Source organism: Sabethes cyaneus, chromosome 2 (assembly GCF_943734655.1).
Source record: "Sabethes cyaneus chromosome 2, idSabCyanKW18_F2, whole genome shotgun sequence".
Lineage (NCBI taxonomy): Eukaryota > Metazoa > Arthropoda > Insecta > Diptera > Culicidae > Sabethes > Sabethes cyaneus.
In genome coordinates this window covers 90321060-90337758 of record NC_071354.1, presented here as the reverse complement: position 1 = coordinate 90337758, position 16699 = coordinate 90321060, and the positions used below count along the sequence as shown (strand labels likewise).

Below are 16699 nucleotides of genomic sequence, written 5' to 3'. Positions count from 1 at the left end.
CCGTTAGAGTCCGGAAGACTGTTCCGACAGCGGGTGGTGCGCCGAAAGCACTCAAAAGCAACGTCATCACGCAGCCTACATGCCCTACAACTTAACCCGAACGATAGCAACAACCTTTTCGACTGCTTTGTATTTCGAGAACTAGCCGAAGAAATGGCGGTAGGATTAAGTGCCGATAATACCTAATATTTACATTACAGAATAAATTATATTAAGAAAACAAACAACCGTTTCAATTATTTATAATTTATTATTTTTAGATAAAAGGAAAAAGTTATCTTGCATTATAACTGTGTACAGTTAGCTAATTGTTTTACCGTTCAGCATTGTTTCAGCTATCACGTTCTGTTTAAATTTATAGTTTTTAGTTTTTGCTTTATGTACTTTCTGTTCAGAGTTTCAATCATGTTTTCTCCATCGGTTTCCTTCTCATTGCGATTCCATAGATGCGATAGTGGCATGTATAATTTACTTTTTGTTTAGGTATTTATAAATGTGATATTTTTCTTCTCATTCCATTCTACCATGTCACCAGGACTATTATGACTTCTGCCACTCTCTAGCTAGAGTGTGTCCGGAAAGATGTTGGTTCCTCTTTGCTAAGCATTACCCCCCAGAATTTCGTCTCGCGATAATTGTGTTTTTGAGTCACTCACTTCTAGGCTTCCGGGACTATCCCGTGAGCAATTATTGAATTACAATTTTCATTGCTAGTTTTTGCATGATTTCCTTAGTCAATCTGTTTTCTTGTTTTTTTTTTTTTCTTCCTTTTGCCATGCTGATGGTCAAATACTAGCAAGCTTAAATATGTACTTAACATTATTTACACACATAAATGTAAATCTCTTGATTTTTATAAACCTTTATCTGTTTCTGTTTGTTCATACTACCAGGTTGTTTACTTTTGCTTTTGACTGGTTTCCGCCAGCATGCATATGTCGTTTCCGCGTTCGTATTTTCATTCTTAATAACGATAGATTCAATTGTATTTTACCATTTCCGCTGGTAATGCAGCGGAGATTAATACAAAGAACCAATATTTTTTTATTTCCCCTAAATGATCCAAAATGTAACGAAAGGATAAAAAATTAAGAACGTTAAAAAGCGATAAGCCTAAACAAGCAAAGCGAATCGGTAGCGTTAAAATTTCATTTCAGTGTTTTAAATACAAAATCAAAAAGAAGCGAGCAATTCCAATGCTTGAAATAATTAATCAAGTTTTCGCTAAATTCATAGAATAGCAACTAAAACCTGAGCTGCTATTATTTTTTGTTTTTACACAGGTTACAGATCTACTAAGTAATTAAATTACGGCGACCAGTCATAATCAAAATCAACGTAAGTTAGAAAAGAAAGAAATCCATTTGTTTTCGATTTATGAGAACAACGACAAACGCAAATAAAAAAATGCAGCAATATTAAATAATTACTGTTTAAATGTAGATTGATCAGAGTTATATGTACCAATCTAAAAATGCCGGAATGTTATTTTAAGGATAATTTTCTACCAAACGAAACTTTTTGGATTTATCAAGAAAAAACACAACAGTTTTAGTTAGTATTCTACATTTTCAACAACTGTGTTGCTCTTTAGCCGTCATCAAGTAACTTTAAACATTTGCCAATCTACCGTTTCAACTATGGAATGCGTATTGATACATCTTGCTTTTGGGCTCTTTGGACTGCAGTGTTTTACGATATTCTTTAATGACTGTAGTTTTACAAACAATGTGTCTGTAGCCCAAATTTTTACTTTTGTCCTGGTACAGAAAACTCCGATCCCTGATCCGAAGACTGGATAGGTTGGTAGAAAACTTTGATTTTTTTTAAATGGGTTAATACTTGTCATGGTTATACAAAAAATAGAAAAAAAAAATATTTCCAATTAGAATTTTTATGAAACGTTATGCAAATAAAAAAACATGAATACCGATAAACTTCTATCGAATAGTGCTAATGAAGATTATTTCTCAAAAAGAAACACTTATTTCACTATACAAGTAATATGAAAGCATAAAAATTTTAACTGCGTTTCCTAATCTTCTGGCGCGTTGGATAGATTTACCGTTATCAATTACATATTCATAGTAAATTAAATTGTCAGGAAAGTCAATCGAAGTTACGTAATTCTTAGCAGAAAATGCTGCACAAACTACGATACAAGCGTATATAATTGATAAACAAGCATAAGGTTTATAGTCAATCTTTCTTCCCAACGCTTCTCGTGCTAAAAGAAAAAAACAACCCGAATTTGTATAAACGAAAAAACAACAGAAACAAACTTGAGCAAATATGATAGAGTAGAGCTGCAAACAAACTAATATACATGTTTCAACTAAAACTAATGAAATCGTCGACAGGTTACTTGTTTTCAAATTACCTACTAGATCTTAACTAAAATCATCTACACAAAAAATAAACATACACAACTATAAAAACAATATCAGCCTAAAAGTGTGACCTAAACTTTGCAGCTTAGAGTGATGATACAGTACAGCCTATGAAATAAACATTCTCCTCGCGCTCAGCTTCGCCCAAGAACTGTTTTTGTGTTCAACTCATACTCTAATCTTGTAAGATAAACTGCCTAACCACACCAACAAGTGGTATGTCGTGTTATTTACACAAGTTTTGAGATAAACCTTCTACAATCCGCTTTCTACTGCGCTGCGTGCCAATCATCATTACTCTCAAATACCTCTCATGACACTCTGCAAAAGTCGGGGAGACCAATTTTGTACCCTTATTTAACGTATGCCATTGCCCCGCATCTACTATGTCAGGGTGCGCTGGAATAATTATTTAAAAGTCAATAACTAGAGCCCTACAAATGTGACGGAAACTGCCATAGTAATAATGTAGCCAGTTATGCCCCGCAGGGCGCTGGAGCGCAGCGAATACGCTAAATATTGCCGACGCCGTTGTAAAATTGAAAATTATGGAAATTCACCGGCGTTTTTGGACTTGAACACAGATACAGAAAATCATCATTTTGAAGCTGCGTTTGGGTGAAATTTGGCTCGCTGGCACTGCGGTGGAATTTCGGCAGCGTTCGGAGCATGTTTTCAAGCATATTCAATAGCAGCCGGAAGAGCGGCCGCTCTTCGCGGTTGAACTTAATGCAGTCCTCCACACAACGTTTGAGAGCCTGTGGGCAGTCGGATCGAACTTTGGTCAAGTCGGGTCGTAACTTGCCACAACCGACCATGAACAGGATCTGATCTTTGTTATTTATATGGCTGTAGGGGAGCTGTTCGGTTAGCATCTCATACAGTACTATACCAAACGCGTAGACATCACTCTGGAAGGAATACGGATTCTGATCCTTCATGCGAATTACTTCCGGTGCCATCCAAAGAATACTACCCGTAGGTTGATTGGATTGTTGTGATCCCGACCATCGAACTTTCGCTGTAGCCAGACCGAAATCGCCTATTTTTACCGAGAAATCGTCATGCAAGAAAATATTGTTTGATTTTAAATCCCGATGGATAATGTTTTTGGCATGCAAATAATCCATCCCTTGGGCCGCCTGTCGGGAAATGTCGATCAATGTGTTCAACTTGAACTTTGTCTCGTTGACGTGAATATGCTTGTACAAACTGCTGCCCTCGCACCACTGGGTAACGATTGCGAGCGACGGCTTACTTACACAACCCATGAATAGCAATATATTACAGTGACGAGTTTTCTTCAGCATGGCCACCTCGTTCTTGAAGGCCTGCAGCTGCGCCGAGCTGGGCGTTTTGACGTTTAACGTCTTCACTGCAACCGGACCGTGCCAGTGGGCTTTGTACACCGTTCCGAACGAACCCGATCCGATGCGTTGACCAATTAGGATCTCCTCCGCTTGAATATTCTGAAAATATAAAATAAAATAGTTCATAGTAGAATGAGGGAAACCATGTGTCATATAACTTTTTTTAAATTAACTCAAATAAAAAACCCGACTTATTGCAGCTGGTGGTGAAAGGAAACTTTGTTATACAATCTTAATTGTTATTTGAGACGCAAATAGACTCGCCTTCGGAACATAATTCAACTCTTAATTACGCTGTGGCAGTTAGTTCATATCTTGTGTTTCTGCTATACTTCTACTGACAGATAATAAATATAAATATAATTTAACACTTGGTATAAAAATCATAAAAATTGGTTCATTCGTTCAAAAGTTATTATTCAAAAAAAAGTTTGGCAAAACGACGAATTTTGGACTCACCCTGTCTCAGGAAGCCACCCCAAACGCCAAACGTCTCAGGAAGGCGCGCCAAACGCCAAACGTCGGGTGACCAATCTTGAAATGTGCAGGTTAAGAATCAACATAAGTATTATAAACGTGCGCAGCCCTCACCTCAGAAACACCGATGACGACAAGGACGAATTCTACGCGCAGTTGGAAAGTGAATACAATCGCTGCCCAAAACATGATATCAAGATCATCATCGGGGATTTCAATGCTCAGGTCGACCAGGAGGAAGAGCACAAACCGGCGATTGGATGTTCAGCGCACACCAGCTGACCATTTAAAAAGCTCTAAGACTTATCGACTTTGCCGCCGCCAAGAACATGGCCCTACGTGGTACCTTCTTCCAATACAGACTCCTGTAGGAATCACAAGTACACTTGGAGGTCACTAAACCAGACAGAAAACTCCGCCTGGCAAATGACGGATCTCTGTAGAGGCTACTACTGAGAACCATAGCAGAAGGTCCAAACCCCCTAAAAGGAGGATGGTTTTAATAACTGTTATCCATGTTACGTAAAGACTTGAATGGATAAACCTCTAATCCAAGGTGTGACACGACCCGCGCCCAGGGATGAATGGTGGAAGGGGTTCTATAAATACTCCGCCGCAACGGAGCCTGTGGAGTACCAGGACGCCGTTCACAGTAATTTGCCCTTGCTGCATTAAGCCGGTCACTGATGTAGTGGACCATTTCTTACCGAGCATCCTCTCTCTGCCGAGAAACAAAGACACGAAGGGAGTGGAGAGGAGTATATGGGAGGAACAGAACCTGAACGATGCGCTAGCAGAGGTTTAGTCCTGTTCCTCGTATATCCTCAACACGCCGACTCGTTGTTAGTCGACAGACGAAGATGTGGTTCTTACTCTTAATTCAGGGGTTTAGCTTCCCTCTGCCGACCCAGATAACACAAGATCGTAATAGAAAGTGCACATTAAGTCGTATGTACGTCAATTTTATATTGGAATTGCATAAAGATTAGAGTATGTCAAGGCGAAGTGTACAATAAGTTGTTTTGCGGTCGTGCGTGTCGTCATATACAACTTATGGCTGTGAATTGTAAAGCAGTATAGATGATTGTAACATTTAGTTATATCTTAATCGTATATTGAGGATTATTGAGTTGCGTGTTCCAAAAAGTGTTGTATAGAATGCAAGATAGAATTATCAAAATTTTTGCACGTATATTGCCTCCACTTTTGTACATATATGTTCTTATGTGGTGTGAAATATAACTTTTTCGTGCGGATATGATTTCGTATCTCTCAGTTGCAACCGAAATATACAAACCAAATTGTTTACTGGGGAATCTCTGACTGTGTGTTGAAGGCTGAGCTGAAACAATGGGAGAGCCGAACAGTCATGGCCAATTGGATGGCCGTACAATCGCCCAAAAAATTAAAAAAAAAATAACGCCGAGTATTAAGGTTACTCAAAAGTAGCTGAGTCTCAATAAGAAAAAACTCAGCACGCTTACCGGTCTTGTGACAAGACATTTTCCGAGTAAATACACTCAAGTCTTTTTTACACGGTTTGTATTTTTTAAGATTACTCAAGAACGGTGCAACTGAAGGACCATTTACAAACAACGCGACGAATGTCGGGCCTCTCCCATATGTATTGAGAAATAAATGAATGGTTCTTAAGTCCCGTGGTTGTCCCGTTCTTAATAATCGAAAAAACAAACCGTGTAAAAAAAGTATTTGAGTGTATTATCTTCGGAATCTCGGTTTCGTACAAGGTGATATTTGTCGCCTGTGTAATGCCGAGAGCGAAACCTCGGAACACAATTGTGGAGCACTAATAGGACGCAGACTGCAGTATCTCAAAATAGGGAGAAATGGCTTACGTCGCCGATCAGGGTAGATTGAAACCAAGGTATCCCTGATTGGCATGTCTCGTGCTCGTCCCAGCTACCAGCCTATCACTTCGTCAATAAGTGATAGGTAAGCTTGAAGCGTACAGTAAAAGAAATAAACGGGGCATACCACAATAGTTCAAAATACTGGACACAATGGTAAGAGTACCCAACAGAAGAGGAGGAAACCAGACAGAATCACAGATCGAATCACGGCTCTTACCAGACATTATCAACGTTAGATCCTATCGAAGCACTAACGTTGACTCGGACCATTACCTAGTGATGGTTAAGATGCGCACAAAACTCTTCGTTGTGAACAACATCCGGTACCGACGTCAGCCTCGGTTAGATCTCGCGTGGCTAAAGCAGCCAGACGTCGCCGCAATCTTCGCGCACTCATTCGAAGCTACGTTGCCAGAAGAGGACAAGCTGGACGAAGCTCTTCTCGAGGACTGTTGGGACACCATCAAAACAGCCATCAGCAGTGCGGGCATGTGGCACGGAATCTGCGGAACAATTGATTTGACGATGAATCTAGGAGAATGATGGATGAGAACGCTGCGCGGGCGGCCAAAATGCACAATGTCACACGTCAGAAGGTAGAAAAACACAAACACAAGCAGATGCAGCGAAACCAAATCTTCCGGGAGAAAAAGGGCTACCTTGGAAAAGAGGAATATACAGAGTTGGAGCGGCTGCATCGTTCTCAGGAAACGCGAAAGTTCTACCGGAAACTGACTGGATCCCGCAGAGGCTTTATGCCGCGAGCCGAAACATCGAAACAAGGATGGCAGTATTCTGATGGACGATCGTGAGGTGACCGATAAGTGGAAGCAGCACTTCGATAAACACCTAAAGAACCATGGCGGCGGGGAACCCCATTTCGACGGTGGAACAAACGAAAAAAAAGATACCAGCCCCGACGATAGGCGATGTTATGGAGGCCATCATGCAGCTAAAGGACAATAAAGCTGGGATAGATGGAATCGGTGCGGCGCTTATAAAAATGAGACCAGGAAAACTGGCCGTTTGAATGCACCGGCTAATTGTTAGAATTTGGGATACGAAACAGCTACCGGAGGGGAGGAGAGATGGGGTTGTCTAGTTCGTCCGGAAAAAATCTGTACCATTTATTCCATTCCGTAATATTCCTGGTTTGTTCGTAGTTCATGTTCAGCCATCCTAGTATAACTCATGGTATAGCTAACGAAGCACCTCATTTAAAAAAAACAGTCTCCCACTCTGAGTTAGATGCTGTGCTGTTGTACGCCACTCTAACGTGCGAAAAAATTACGCGCTGTCTCCTTTTCTATTTGCATATGACCAAACCTTTCACTCAACCACTCGTACAAATTAGATTTTCAAAATTTTACGATCTTCACCAAAATGAGTGGGCCAAGCAAATAATTAAAAAATTAAATATGCAAACTTAGAATAAATCACAATTTGATCTTTCCTACTATTACAATACTTCCAGTCTTCAAACTGTCGTCTTTAACCGATACTGAGAGGTTTGGCCAGCAGGGGAAAAAGGGGAAGGGAAACGAACGGTAGGTTTAGTGTCTCTCTCAGGATTCGTATAGTCATCCCAGCGAAGTCAACACACTCGTCCATAGGAATAACTCATCGACTCAATATTGTCAGACTGCGGCACAAGATACCTTAATAAAAGCTCAGATTAGGTAGTCATACTATTAATAATCTAAGATAAAAGTCAGAATTACTTTTCGTGATCATGTTCCACGAAAAAATTTGCTGCCAAACAAGTTGTAAGGAAAATAATCAGTAGAGATCGGTTCAAATTTTTAGTTTTTGGTCGACAGTCATTTAGTTAAAGTTGACTTCTCTGCTAAAATTTTATCGGCTTTTCACTACACCGGAAAATAGTTTCTATTTTCGTTCCATACAACTGGCTGAAGAGTTTTTAGCCGACAAATTTATTTCCTGAAACTGCAACTACTGCAAGTTACAAACAATTGTGTATGTATCATAACTCTTCAAGACTATTATAAAAATTTAAATAATTAAAATTGCTCAAATGAAAAGCACACCGGTACTTACCCAGTTTTCCTCCGATTGCTTTGAGTCCCGTGGCGACAGCAGATTTTTATTGCTTTCATCGGCCGACCTTGCTCTAGGTCGTTTACTGTGCTTCAATGTGTTCGTCGGTGATGCTTGAGTGGAATGTGAGTGTTCCTGGTTAGCCTGTGCCTAAAATGTTGCATGTGTTATTTATTATTTGTAATAGGGCTTTATGCATTTTATGCAGTTACTTTACCTGCAATGGTCTGCAATTGATCAACGCACGTGTATCAACTCCGAACAAAGGCTTCATCACGTTATTTATACACACATTCGGTGCCGAGTTGGACCGATCTTGCTGGTTGAGTGAGCGTGGATGGCGCAGACTGGTGCTATAACCGCCAGTGCCGGGATGAATTATTCCAACTGTGCTCTCCGGATTTGCGAGCAAATGATGGTACATCGTATTATCCATGTGCCGTTTGCTGCAAATTGGCGGAACCTTGTCCACGCAACGCTGATGGAACCGGTAGTTGCACTGATTACAGTAGAATCCGGTGAACAGTAGTCTACGGCAGCATTCACAAAACGCCAGCGAAAAGAATGTTTTTCGTATGAATTGATGTGAGATGTACGTTGGAAAGCCAATATCCAATATGCGAACAAACACCTCCTCGCAGTGCAATGCACAAACGTCCGTGTCCCACGGTATAGGATGATCGCTATTGGCTGATGTTACTTCACAGATGTCACAAGTCAAATTACGACGTTTTAGTGCTTTTGCTAGTGCATCCTTCAATCGCATACCGGGTACCACCTGAACCGAAGTTCTCTGTTGGTTAGGTAGATGCGCTCGTAACAGCATTTTAGAAGTACGGCTTAATGTTCCACACATGCTATCAACCTAAAACATGTTAAAATACCATTTAAATGCAAGCTACATTTGTACCATAATAATCTTATTGATTAAAATTTTTTTGAACAAGCGTATTTACAGCAAAATCAAAATCATCACTGTAAAAGTAAATGTACAGAGAGCATAAAAATCGATAAACCTTTTAGAACCGCATTGTTCATTGATATTTGCATTCTGGCAACTCTGCGCGAGAAACATAAAATCAATCACTAAACTAAGGATAGCCAAAACTATCAACCCTTTGCCACAATGGATGGTGTACTGACCTCAACACGTTCCTCCGGATCTGGCGGTTCACTCGGTTCACTAGTCGATTCCCTCTCGCTTTGCTGTTGTTGCTGCTGCTGTTGTATCTGCATCTGCTGTTTCCGCTCAATTAGCTCTTGCTCCTTGGTTTCGAGGTCGTGCAATTTCGAGGTCAGCTCCTGGTATTCTTCCAAGTAGAGGGCCGGAGGTTGCTGAAAATCAGCAAACTTGGCGTTGAGCGCATCGATATTTTCGCGAGTGACGTGAATCACGGATTTGATGTTCCGCAGATCTTCCTCGAGCTGTGAATACGGATCGAGCGCCTGTTGTTGCTCATCATCCGTGTCGTCTGTTTCGGCCGACATTTGACACGACAGGCCCGCCACGGTGGCCTCGTACAGGAACAAGCTGGGAATTTTCGCCTCTTTTGTAGCTGAGCCGGTATTGAAAATATTGCTGCTTCCACCAACAACGCTGCTACCATTGCTGCTCCTCAAATTGCAAATATAGTTGCTGCCGCTGCTGCTGTTACTATCATCGAATACGGCCATTAAATTAGTACCGCACAAAATGCAACACTACTACTGATTCATTTATTCCTTGAAACACGGTACCGTCTTCAAAGATGGATGTTGTCGAAAGCAGCATCCACGACGCACCATTTCGAGGTTTCACTTGCAGACAATTACCAATTTTCAAAACTTATAAGGTTTTTTCCGGACACTCGCACTTCCCCACAAGTTACTTTTTCACCTTCTGATATGAATCCTCTCGATTTCGTCCTCGACACGGACTGCGGAAGCGTTGCCGTTTTATATGCGTGTAAGTAGATGACAACAGCAATTTTTAACTGTTTATTTTTATTCAAGTGCTACAGCACAGAACAACCAATAAAGGACATATTCCAAGAAAATCCTTATTACGTTTGCAAAAGAGATAAATTTACATTATTAAAAGTTTTGTAATATCTCATTTTAAGACCACATTATCAAACACAAGAGATTTATTTCTTAAGGTTTATTTCAAATCCTAATCATCCAAACTGCTGGCACTGTACCGTAGTACTGATGATGTTTTAGAACCTGACATATGTCACATGCAGAGCAAAATACACTGTAAAAAATCCACACGTTGTCATGAAGTGGATTCCACTTAGATCTGTGCTATAAGATACACCATATCAGATTCAAATGGAATACACTTGAAATTTAATCAGTATGGCACACCAGCATTGCAAAAGGCAAAAAACTAAGATTTCAGGTGCCATCCATTTGGTAATCAAAAGACAAAACATTAAGATTTCACGTGTCTTCCATTTGATAATCAAAAGGCAAACCACTAAGATTTCACGTGTTATCCATTTGAATATTATATAGGCTATCATTAGATTTCAAATGCTTGTTGTTCAATGTGCAATGCATAGTTTATAGGGGTCACGTGTTTCACAATTTGGATTACGTATGACATTTTGTATGAGAGCCAAATGCGATCAATTGATTTTTATGGCAGATGCATATGATAATCAAAACCAGTATTTTAACAATTAATAAAATGGTAGTGTAGATACTCCGGTAGTTGTGGCAGTAGTGGTAGTAGTAGTGGCAGTTTGATACTTGTTAAATGATACTGGTACTGGTAGTTCAATACATATCAAACTCGTACCAAAATATGCAAAAATTATGGATTATTTCGAGGTTCCACCACTACTGATACTACCACAACTACTAGCGTATCTACCCTATAGATTTTACTTTTAATAATGCGATTTTTATTAAAACTGTTTCAACTTAACTTTTAATTTAAAAACTTTACTAAATTAAACTATTTATAACTTGAATTAGTCATACCTATCTAAATTATATCTTATTATTGTAGTTAAGTACCGTGAATGACTGAATATCAAAACCTTTGAATAGTTTTATGAAATACAATCACTTCATCACTTAGACTAATCTGAAGTGTATTGTAAGTATGCCTTTATTTGTAATGTATAATGTAATTTTGTTTATAAATTGCTCAACTTGCTTGTTTAGCCTCGAATTGAGGTAAAAATCAACATCTTGAATCAAAATTTTAACGTTACCATAAATTTTAATCAACTATAAATTAAAATTAGTAAAACAAAAGCGCATATTTCGACTGCAGTCAGTTTTTAGCTTCTAATATTTTGATTTTGTTTTGCATTTTATGTTTCCTCTGAGTCCAGAGTTCCTGCACATATCACTATTGTATATCTATTTTTAAATTAAAGTATTATATGTCCTATGCTTATGCTTATTAAATTAAACTATTATATGTATGTCTTCGACGTTATTAATCGTTATTTCAGGAATTCGTACCGCATTAGAACTATTGCCTGTGCATTAGTGCATTAGTGGCCAGAATTGCAGTGTGCCGGTTCTTTACTCTCCGACGAATTCCGAACGGATATGGGCTTAAGGTTGTAGTAAACCTTCAATACCTACAAAAAAAAAGTAAAAATAAAATTACTTCACATTAAAATGAGTCACTTGAATTCAATCCCACCTGCTGCACCCAGTAGAGATCACCACGAGCACTCTAACCAATTCGTCCTACAGTCGTCCAGCCCAGAATTCGAGCTCAGCCATGGAGCTCGCTGTCTTTCTTCACATTATTGGAGGGCCCAGGCCGCAATTACATTTCGCATCAGCCTACAGAAAATAAAGATTAGTCATTGAAAGCGGTCGGAACAAACCATACCTTAATCAAGAACACACCGGGAGTGATCTGTATGAACAGTGAGTACTAAGACCAGGTATTCGAGCGTTTATCATCTTCCGACACAATAGGGTTGCTTCGTGGCCAATGCCGAATCTAAAATTCAATCCTTTTGTAATTAGCTTTTAGCAGGGAGATTTAAATGGCAGTTACACATATTTTACGTCTTCGTATACAACGAGACAACGACTGGCTTTGATACTTCAGGCCAAATTGTTGCTCAAGAATAAACTATACATGCTGCAGAAGCTCCTGTTTTATAATTAAGTGTAAGTTATCCAGTGTTTTCCATTCCATAGGGTCAATTTGACTACTGCTATTATGGTGGTGGTTGTGATAATTTTTATGTTTATAATCATTGTTGTTCGACCGTTTGATCTCATTTCGAACCGGCACCCTGGGGATATCCATTTCCGTTACTATTCGTACTGTCACTGTGCTGGTGGGTTTGATCGTCTGCGATTAGTTTTCCGTCCCTGCTGAATGACATCCTTCTTCACAAGGGTAGTGGCAGGCAGGTTTGAGAAAAGATTTTGTTTCCCCTTTAGGCATTTCATCGTGAGAATCATTTGTTCGCTGTTTCTGTTTCTGGTAGCTGCAACCATTGCACCGCTCGAATATCGAAATACTCGAAATACTTCGCAAAAGCTATAAAAATGAAAAAGAAATATAGAAGATAAGTAAAATATTAATATAGTTTCATATGCCTGAAAAATGTTGTAAACCACTTCATTGAACCATGTTATCAAATAGAGCAAACCATAGGTGCTACATTTTAGAAACTTGAATTTCTGTTTCTTTTCGACAGATTTTACAACCAGCTGTTGGGTACAGGACACTTGCGGGGCTAGCGCTATAATCCTATTGTCTTTAACATCTTTTCGCAGCTGATGTTCGAACATACGATGACTGGTTTGTTGAATCAGCATAGTACCACAAGGCCATTTTGAAGGGTTCAACGCGGTGTCGATTACCCATAGAAAATCGCTTTAAACCAGACAACGTTTCTCAACAATGGCTGGACCGATTAAAATGGCCTTTGTTTCAATTGGAAGACCTCACAGCCTAATTGATCATCTAGCTATCTATACCTATAAAGAAGGATTTCTGTCTGTCTGTCCGTATGTTCCTTATAGAATCGAAAACTACTGAACCAATCGGCATGAAAAAATGCATGTAGAGGTTTCTTGGGGCCAGGAAAGGTTTTAGTGATGGTTAGAAACCCCTCCCCAGACTAAGAGGGGGGGCTCCCATACAAATGAAACACAAATTTCTGCATAACTCGACAACTAATCAAGCAAATAGAACAAAATTTGGCATGTGGGTGTTTTCGGTGACAAGAAATTATTCTATGGTAAATTGAGACCCCTCCCCTCTTTATAAGATGAATTATAACTCCTCTCCTCTTTAAAAGGGGGATAACTCGAGAACTAATCAAGCAAATGGAACCAAATTTGGCATGTGGGAGTTTTACAAGGCAGGATTGTTTTCTATGGTGTGCCCTTCCCCTTCCAAGGGGGGGAGGGGCTCCCATACAAATGAAATACAAATTTCCTCATAACTCGAGAACTAATCAAGCAAATGGAACCAAATTTGGCATGTAGGGGTTTCAGAAGACAAGAATTTTTTCTATGGTGAATTGAGATCCCTATTCTTTTTAGGAGGGGGCTCCCATACAAATAATATACAAATTTCCTCATAACTCGAGAATTAATCAAGCATAAGGAACCAAATTTGGCATGTGAGGGTTTTCGGAGGTAAGAATTTTTTTATGGTGTACTGAGACCCCTTCCCCTTCTAAGACAGGGGGCTTCCATACAAATGAAATACAAATTTCCTCAGAACTCGAGAAGTAATAAAGCAAATGGAACCATATTTGGCATGTGAGAGTTTTTGGAGGAATGAATGTATTTTATGATGGTTAGAGACCCCTCACCTCTGTGATAGGAAGATAAGGACTCGCATACAATACAAATAAAACAGAAATTTTTGCGTATGTGCCATATTTTCTGCTATGTAACAAGCGGTAAGCTGTGAAAGTAAACTGGTAAAACTTTCTCGGAGCAAACGACAGTGAATCGACGCCGCTAACCTACGTGTTTGTTGCCATTCATGTCAAAAGAGAAGGACATTCGAATGGCACGTCATATTTGCGAAGAACGTTTTTTGGCTTTACTGTTATTTGTAACCAATGGCCCTTTTAAAGGCCACAAGCGAGTTGAAGTAAGATTATTGAAACATGTCAAACTACGCATAATCATATTTAATTTAATAATCTCAACCTTTATGATACACACAAGTGATTTTGAAAAAAAATCTCTATCTCTCCAAGGTGTCAGGCGTTGTACTTATGAACCCTCGTGCACATATTTTCAAAGCCTCCTTTGCATTCAATGAAGAATTGAATCTGAATATTTCGCTCTTCGTTTTTAAACATTCACTTGAACAATGGCACTCGCAGGTTCTACAGAGACTATAGATTACAGAGGCGACAAGGCACTCACGAACCGTTAAATTTTGAATAAAAACGGAGAGTACCATCATAAACAAAGGTAACTCTCCGTTATGATTCAAAATTTAGCGGATTTTGAGTGGCTTGTCGTCTCTGTAATCTACAGTCTCTGTTGCAGATTCTTATAAATATACATATGCCAGAAATGCAGTTTACATTAGTCTTTGATCTAATGATCTGATATAGCCCTACGTCATCCTTTCGTACAACCCTTAGGGCTGTATACCTTGTAGTCTTTGCGATGGTGTACTGAGATCCCTCCCTCCTTTAAGAGGGAGGGGGGCTCCCATACAAATGAAAAACAAATTTCAGCATAACTCGAGCAATTAGTCAAGCAACTGGAACCAAATTTGGCATGTGGGGGTTTTTGGAGGCAGGAATTTTTACTTTGGAGAATTAGAATCCCTGCCATTTTTAAGAAGGGGGGCTCCCATCCCATCTCGATTTATGAGGAAATTTGTCTCTCATTTGTATGGGAGCCCTCCCCCCCTCTTTAAAGGGAGACGGGTCATAATTCACAATAGAAAAAATTTCTGCCTCCTAAAACTCCCACATACCAAATTTGCTTGATTAGTTCTCGAGATAAGAGGAAACTTGTAGTTCATTTGTATGGAAGCTCCTCCACCCACTTAAAGGGAAATTCCCCTGCTAAAGAGGGGAGGGGTCTCAATTCACCATAGAAAAAACTCTTGCCACCAAAAACACCCATATGCCATATTTGGCTCCATTTGCTCGATTAGTTCTCTAGTTATGCAGAAATTTGTGATTCATTTGTATGGAAGTCACCCCTTAGGGGGGAGGGATTGCCAACTATCATAAGAACCTTCCCTGACCTCAGAAACTCCTGCTTGCAAATTTAGGCTGATCGGTTCAATAGTTTCCGAGCATATAAGGAATAACATACGGCCAGACAGACAGAAATCCAGCGAAGTCTTCGTACCTGTCAAATACGTATTGTACATTCTAACAGTTTGACACCGAGATACTCGAAATCGCGCTATTTGCACTTTATACAGTTCTAGCTATAGTGCATTAGTAGCGATTCGCTGAATTATAAAAGCCATTCAAGAATAAACATATCATATATCGCATGGTTCATGTCGTATCAGGTTAATTTTTTCTTACCAGTTGCAAAAAGCACTATTTGTCGCAATCGTAACTCATTAATCATTTCGCACCACCTGAGGTATACATATCGGTCGAAAAATGCTATGACATTGTAGATACCAATTAAGTTTGGTTACCTTGGAGCAGATTTTATTCATCTACGGCATATAATCGACGTAGTTATAGGACATACAAGACAGATTAAAGCCAATCTCCACTCTGAAACACAAAAACTTTGTTCAATATGGAAACAAATAGTACATAAAATAAGGGCTTACAATGAGATTCCATCACCTTGCCAATCGCACGATAGTTGAAATCCCCTACCAACTCTACACGATTCCGCAGTGGATACAGCGATTATGTGTCGGAGCGTTTGACATCAAGCATAATCACTCCAGAGATCGTAATCTCCAATGGAACCTCGGGCGAAGGGGGGAACCTACGACGAAGATCGCTGTATCAACATTTTATCGTAGTCATCAATCTGCGTTAAAAGAAACATCGTGTTATTTAAACACAGCGACTTCCACAGAAGTTATTTACTTACGTAACACTCAGTCCCAAAAGACACAAAAATGTTTGCCTTAATCGATGAAAAATATCCACAGGAAAGTAATGAAGACTCCTGCTACGCAGACGTTTACTCACGTAGCTATTAGGTAGCATAATCCTGCCAATAATATCACGACTCGTAATAATTTCACTTTCCGCCACGGCAAAAAAAAACTTGCGATGTGTTTTATTTATTTAGACTGATGCATACTATCCGTCAAACGCTCGTTTAAATTTTACACTGTTAATTTTAAACAATTTCTAGACAGAACCACAAAAAAGGCGAATGCTGTTTAAACTAAACTAAAGTTTAAACTAAACCGGTGACACAAATTTCACGTAAAATTCGAACTAATAATGCAATAACTAATAGCGATAGAAAAGGATTTGCCACTATTCAGCAGCCATTTTGGATTTTGAATCTGCGATGGCACCATCATCACCCATATACGTTCAATTGAAGTGGCTCACACTTGAATGCCATATGCACTCACATA

The 16699-nt window shown here is 39.4% G+C and overlaps 1 protein-coding gene across 1 annotated transcript; it reads right to left on the bottom strand.

The window, feature by feature from the left end:
- Positions 1-284: 284 nt before the first annotated feature.
- Positions 285-10103, bottom strand: LOC128738716 (raf homolog serine/threonine-protein kinase Raf). Its single transcript, XM_053834042.1, has 4 exons — positions 9310-10103; positions 8384-9031; positions 8167-8316; positions 285-3859 (listed from the first exon to the last, which is right to left on the bottom strand). Exons 1-4 carry the CDS (start codon positions 9838-9840, stop codon positions 2903-2905), a joined length of 2286 nt encoding a protein of 761 aa, XP_053690017.1. The 5' UTR covers positions 9841-10103; the 3' UTR covers positions 285-2902.
- Positions 10104-16699: the final 6596 nt, after the last annotated feature.